This window comes from Leucoraja erinacea, chromosome 50, assembly GCF_028641065.1.
Source record: "Leucoraja erinacea ecotype New England chromosome 50, Leri_hhj_1, whole genome shotgun sequence".
Taxonomy (NCBI): Eukaryota; Metazoa; Chordata; class Chondrichthyes; order Rajiformes; family Rajidae; genus Leucoraja; species Leucoraja erinaceus.
Genome location: NC_073426.1, coordinates 1229077 through 1236547, shown reverse-complemented (window position 1 = coordinate 1236547; position 7471 = coordinate 1229077). Strand labels below are relative to the sequence as shown.

Here is a 7471-nt window from a genome sequence, read left to right as displayed (position 1 = left end):
AGGCATTAGGGGGTATGGAGAGAAGGCAGGTACAGGATACTGAGTTGGATGATCAGCCATGATCATATTGAATGGCGGTGCAGGCTCGAAGGGCCGAATGGCCTACGTGTTTCAGCTCCGCCCGCTGCACCACTCGGTTTACAAGTCCCGCCCACAGCCGCGCCCTCTTTTGCCGGGTATTTAATTCTCTCTAAGAGGGGCCGAAATCCAACTTCCTTGCAGTTGGTTTGTTGCGAGGTTCTGTACAGAAACAACAGGGTCACACTTCCCAGCGGGATGATGTCGGCGGTTTCACTGAGTTTGTTCCTGGCGTTAATAGTCCGTGAGTGATGTTGGACAAATTCCCCACGCAAGTGTCTCAGTGGTGTATCCACTACACCATTCCCCTTCTACCCACTCTAGAACCGTCCCAATTATTTCCTCTTGATAATTAGAGTCGGGGATCAATGGTCAATATTTTATCCTCGCCATTCATGCCTTGTTTTTAACTTGCAGGTGTCCATTCCGATATCGTTCTAACCCAGCCCAAGACAGAGACGGCCACTCCTGGAGGCTCCATCACACTGAACTGTAAAGTCAGCGGGTTCAGTGTTGGCAGCTCCTGGATGACTTTGGTCCGTCAGGTCCCCGGGCAGGGGCTGGAGTGGCTGCTTACCTACTACGGTTCTACTTACACCAAGTACTTCGCTCCGGGGATAGAGAGCCAATTTACTCCGTCCAAAGACAATACGAATAATATCTTCATCGTGACGGCCAGCAGCCTGAAGATCGAAGACACGGCTGTCTATTACTGTGCGAGAGGGCCCACAGTGGAGCAATATATTCAGACCCGTACAAGACCGGCACGTTAGGAAGTCCAAAAAAATACCATCAAAGACTAGAGGTGAGCAATTATTCCTACAGCTATAATAACAGTCGGGAAATGGAGGCAAAAGTACCATTCACAAATCCAACACGATATTCAAAAATGTTAACCAGCGTATTCGGGTGAGTTTTTTTATATTCGCTTCACGCATACCCATGCGTTGTGACCATAGACCAGGAAAAATATGCTCATTCCATTATGCAAGTGAGATGACAGGGAGATTGTTGGTGTTGTGTATATTTTATTGTTGGGTGTTGTGTATATTTTTATTGTTGGTGTCACTATATTGTGTTCTCTGTGAATTGCTGGACCATTTTAAAATCGTGTCGAAGGCCGTTTCAAATGAAACCTGAGTGTGAACTGCATGGGAGGTTTTTGTGCGGGTCTGTCTCACTGTGTACAACAGTGGGTCACGGTGCTGCAAACAGCGACTTCCCCGTACAAAAACCCGGACACCTAGTTTTCTCCTGCTCCAACCTACAAGCACCGTAGGAGAGGCCCAGTGAAGTAAAAAATCAAATAAAATTTCACCGTTTAAAGTTACATGGATGTTTTGAGAAATGTCCAACTTTCTTCCGACCAATTAACGTTATTTTATGAGCTTTTAGAAGAACAGCGTTTAGCTGTATAAGTGACAAGCGAAGAGTCCCCTGGGACATCGTCTGTGAGCAGTACATGCACACCAGTTCTTGAAGAGCGAGGTATTTGACATGGTATGTTTCACTGTGTATACTGGATGGCACAGCGGTTCCTACCAATACAAAAACATCCACAACCCATAATACGGTGGTCTGGGCCAGTATATGATATTTTCAATTCAATATTTCATACAACAAGAGCATAAACATGTCCAGGAATATTTTCGCACATTTTGTTGTATAGGTAACTTGAAGTAATTTGTATTTTATATGTAGATAATTCTCATCACATTTCACTGCCCTGTTTAATACACGGAGCCGTGGTATCTGATTATTGTTGGAAATGATTTATTTAACGCATTCATTATTTTCAAAGAGCAATAAGTCATTCACCTTCGATGTGAAATACGAATAATTACAGGAATTTTGTTCTTTTTTGCCTACCTTGTGCAGATCATGTTATTGTGCGAGGAAGCCCATAGAATGTAACACTGTGACTATCTTGACTACTGGGGAGGAGGCACCATGTTGACGGTAACCAACGGTAAGAAACTTCATCCTATTCAGTATCTAGATGTATCCAGTTGTTATTTTACTCGATATTTCCAATAATTATATTAAATTGTTCTTCTACATTAATGACCCATTCATTGCAATGTTGGATCGATGTTGCTTTAGAATGTTATGTGATTCCGCTGCAGTGATATTCACGATTTAAACTTGCCTTGTGTGCTATGACTTTCGATCCTTTGACTATGAAACGGATTCGGTTTAAGTTCCAAATTAGTGGGAAAATGTGCATCAATTTGCTTTCACTAGGCTTTCTAATTGTTTGAGATTGTTGTGGTCCTTGATCTGCGATGCATCGAACTGTATTTTCTGATCAACAGCAGGTACTTTGTCTCAGTTTGTTTCTTCTCAGCGCATATGAAACAAACGACACAAACGGATAAATCCTGGGTGTAAAATGTTCAAGTTTTTAAAGTGTATGTATTAATTGGTGGAATCACCTTGCCAACTTTAATCCAATCGCTAACAAAACTTGCATGGACGAAGTAAAATGTTCTTGCAGCAAAACACAGACAGCAAGGTTCAGCGTCAGTTATATATCTTGAAGTACAATGAATAGGGAGGAACTGTGGATGCTGATTTATGTTGCCGATTGACACAAAGCTGGAGTAACTCTGCTTCTCCCGCTGAGTTACTACAACTTTTTGTGTCTATCTTGAAGTACAATGAGTTGGCCATGTGAACCAATGATACAGCAAAGCTAAGAAAGCAAAGTCCGTGAAACGCGATCTACAGAATGACAATGTACCGGGTGTAATAGGGGACAGAGGAACTAGCGTGACGGAGGAACTGAATGAAATTCACATTATATGGAAATGTTATCTATGTAATCCACGTGTATTGTGTTATTCCTCGTTATTTCAACAATGATTGGCTCGGTGGTCAATGGAACAATGAATTTCGGTGGTCTTTGGACAGAGATATTTGGATTTTTGTGAAGAGTTTCAGCAAATTTGTGTTGAGCGATTGATCCCATCGGCGGTATGATTCAGCCGGTCATTGTGGGAGACGATATTTGGTGCGTAATTGGACGTGTTTGTACGTTCCATTCGATTGGCAGCGACCGGGTATTGCTGTTGTATGAAGTGTCCGATTCGGTTATTTCAATAAACGCAAAGAAGATATATGTTTAAAAATAAAAATAACAAGAAATTATTAGAAATCATAAATAGGAAGAGTAAATGTTGCAAACACCTAGAGGGTCACGCAGCCTGTGGCGAAAGACAAATCCCATAGAGGGGAGCCGAATGACAGCTGGTAGCGCCAGAGACACGACTTCGTTCCTGAAATCAGGTGCAGACTGAGAACTGTGCGTTCTCCCTGCGGTTTGTTACTGGTTCTCTGCTTTCCTCCCACAACCCAAAAGAGTGCAGGTTTGCAGGTTAATTGACCCGGGTGATTGACCCGGGTGGGTCGGGGGTGAGATAACGTGGAACTTGTGTGTCGCCGTGGATTTGGTTGGCAGAAGGATCTATTTCTATGCTATATCTCTAATCGAAACTGAATTCGCCATGGTTTATTCTCCCAACGATAGTCGACCTGGCAAATGCTTGCTTTCCTCTTTCCACAAATGCTGCCTAACCCAATGACCCATTTCTCTGTTTTATGTCAAAGATCACGAGTTTTCCCATTTGGAAAATGCGTTGAATGTAAAACGGGGAGATGCAGTTCTTGAATAATTTGTAATCCGTGGATTTATTAGAAAGCGAATTTGAATTCGTGTTTGTCTATGGATCCAAATGTCATTTAAACAAAATGTTCCTCTACTGAATTGCTAATGAAAAATGTCCGTTTTACGAATAGTTGCGGTAAAAAAAATGAGAAATTGGGAAAAATGGAATGTTGGAAACGGAATTTTCTCTGCTAATTTAGACAATAGGTGCAGGAGTAGAGGCCATTCGGTCCTTCGAGCTAGCACCGCCATTTAATGTGATCATGGCTGATCTTCCCCAATCAGTCCCCTTTCCTGCCTTCTCCCCATATCCCCTGACTCCGCTATCTTAATTTTAATTACAAAACAGGGTATCCCATTAATCATTGAACAGAGTGCGAATTGAAATCCATGGCTTAAAGGAGGGTTTGAGTGGCGTTCAAATTTACATTTGCATTTATTTAATTAAGACATTGATTTAGCAACATTGTGCATTTTCACTATTCTAAGTAAACTTCCTCTATATGAATGAAATCCTTTTCCTGTTAAAGTCACGAAGCAAACTCAGATATGTTTTAATAGATTGCAGGTTATAATTTATAATTGGTATATTTGATATTCGTTTCCTATCGGACAGTGATACAATGTTTACAATGATACAAACCCGTCTGAAGAAGGGGTTTCGGCCCGAAACGTTGCCCTTTTCCTTCGCTCCGTAGATGCTGCTGCACCCGCTGAGTTTCTCCAGCTTTTTTGTGTACCTTCGATTTTCCAGCATCTGCAGTTCCTTCTTGAACACAGTGATACAATGTTAATCATTCGTTCTTCCGTGCCGATCACATTGTAAACGTAAACTCGTTTTAAAGATGCTGGAAACTGAACTGAATTGCATCAACATTAATTTTAATTGATTATTATTGATTTCATTGAGGCAATGATGCACACAGACAAACATTTGAAACATGTGCCAATTTATTTAATTACGAAGTATTAACATGTTGTTACAATTTATATGCTACATTTAGTTTCCAGATGTTGTGGTACATAACCTTTACTAATTCAGATATTATATTGAGGGAGTTCTTTTTAATCCTTACCAATGCAATCTCATACATGTTTTTAATCTGGTATGAATGTGATGTTCTTGCCGGCTGGTTTGCTTTTTGGAATGTCCTTGCAATTACGGTCGACATAGAAATGATCGGTATATTTTCGTGAGTGATGGGACAACAAAATACAGTTAAAAAGTAACATTTGAAGTGTGTTATTTGTCGCTACCATTTCAATCCCATCCACCCCCTTAGTTGGTTTCGTTCGATGGACACATTCAAGGCCAAATTACACGAACAAGATTGTGATTGTTTATTTTTTGTCTTCTCCCAAATTATGTTCGGGACCCGATGTGGAAACCACAGCCATCCTTCCATTGTTTCTGATTTTATCGGATAATCTCTGAACCATTTATGACAAAAACTCTTCCCTCTTCCTTCAAATCAAAAGTTTAGCCACGGGCACTCTCAGTGGCCCAAGCGAAACCTACCAAAATTATTTAATTTTAATTAAATAAATGCATATGTAATTTTGAACGTCAGTCAAACCCTCGTTTGAACCATTGATTTCAATTCCCACTCTGTTCACGGATTAGTGGGATAACTGTTCGATTCAAATAGCAGAGAAAATGTTGTTTCCAACATTGCACATCATTTCACCAATTTCCATTTAGTTGGGTACACGGGACAACCCCTGACACAAACTGGCCGATTCCCCGAACTCTTCCTCCTGTACCCATGCAGAACTCATCGACTTCATTGTCTACAAACTTTGACCGTACGATCAAATTCCCCGGGTCTATCCCCGACACATACCTCCCCTTTGTTGATCTCACCGTCTCCATCGCAGGAGATAGACTATCGACTGACGTAAATGACAAATCTACGGACTCCCACAGCTATCAGGACTACACCTCTTCCAACCTTGCCTCCTGCAAAGATTCTATGGCCTATTTCCAAATTCATCCATCTCCGTGCAACTGCTCCCAAGATGAGTTGTTCCATCCCAGGATATCCGAGGTCCTCATTCTTTAGGGAGCGGGTATTCTCCACTTTTACAATAGACGAGACTCTCACACGTGTCTACACTGTATCCCGTAGATCCGCCCTTGCTCCATCATCCCCAGTCGCAACAAGGAGTTTGGTGAGATTGTAACACATACGCCAACGTTAGTTATAGCCATTGAGCATTCCTGAGAAATCCTGGGAATTTTACAGTAATTAATACTGGAGGCCTATCGATATATTTCCAACTCGAAATTGTGCGTACATTTGGCAGTAACTGCCAGATATTGGCACCCAAGACGTTTTCAGCCAATGTTTTCCAAGGTGGGATCAAGGCGGAATGATTAACTAATAGTGTGTGATACTCAGGTGAAGTTGCATGAAATAGACAAGAGAGAGAGAGAGAGTTTAACATTCATGTGGCCTTTGCTTTGCAGCGGCTCCATCCGCGCCCAGTCCCTTCATTCTCTTCACCTGCGAGGATCAAGGCTCCGGTGGTTCGTTCACCTATGGTTGTTTGGCGTTGGGCTATTCCCCTGCGGGCGCCAGTGTTTCTTGGAAGAAAGATGATATACAACTGGACGACGGAGTGAAGGACTACCCGGCAGTGTTCAATAAGTTGGGAACTTACACCCGGAGCAGCGAGTTAACCATCACCGCGGCGGCGGCAGCGGGAGGTGACATCTTCTGCGTGGTTCAGCACAACCAGAACGAGTATAAAGTGAAAGTACCAGGTTTGTGTTGGGGTGCACCGCGAGGCCGAGGGTGGAGTTGAGAGTCGAGAGTCAAGAATGTTTTATTGTCATATGTCCCAGATAGAACATGCACACATACTCAAAACAAACAATAATAGTGCAATAATAATACAATAACTATTGTAGTTCAGAGCATATGAGGTTGTAATGTTTAATAGCCTGATGGTTGTAGGGAAGAAGCTGTTCCTCAACCTGGACGTTAGTTCTCAGGCTCCTGTACCTTCTTCCCGATGGCAGTGGTGAGATGAGTGTGTGGCCAGGATGGTGTGGGTCTCTGATGATGTTGGATGCCTTTTTGAGGCAGCGACTCCATTACATCCCTTTGATGATGTGAGGAGGGGGGAGGGTCCGAGCCGGTTATGGAATGGGCAGGGGTCACAACTTTTTGCAATCTTTTCCGCTCCTGGATGTTCAAGTTGCCGAACCAGGCCGTGATGCAATCCATATAATTCGCGGGATTTGACAATTGAAGATAAGTACTTGACCTAATGTGCCCTGTTCGGTTTTATTCTTCATGTCATACTGAATGTCGAACGCTCATCTGAGCTCCACGATCCACCTGGTCAAAGACAGACAATTCATGTCTATATAGGGATGTGAAAGTGTGGCTGCATCCACAGATGTGATGTAACATCTGGAACACGGATGAAACTCTATTCTCAACATAACCACCAAAGACCAAAAACACTTAAACCACCCGCCACATTATTCCAGCCTTTCGCTTAAAAAAAAAAAATCAAACAACATCTGCTGTTGTTGTTTGGACAAAACGGTGAGTTTTGTTTCCAGGCACCGAGGGGCGAGAACGATATTCATATTACCGAAGCGTTCTTGTGACGGAACGAAAGGCGGTGCTTCAAATATCGAGACAATTCACCATTCACAAAATCATAAAACACAAAAAAAAAATACTTGTAGAGAGTTTGAAAAGAGTGCTG

At 42.4% G+C, this 7471-nt stretch overlaps 1 gene segment (V, D, J or C); it reads left to right on the top strand.

The window, feature by feature from the left end:
- The first annotated feature begins 203 nt into the window (after positions 1-203).
- Positions 204-7471, top strand: part of LOC129715061 (Ig heavy chain C region-like) — a 10274-nt gene continuing 3006 nt past the window's right edge. The window contains 4 exon segments of the C gene segment in view: positions 204-322; positions 496-846; positions 1994-2047; positions 6216-6512. Coding sequence covers positions 277-322; positions 496-846; positions 1994-2047; positions 6216-6512 — 748 coding nt within the window.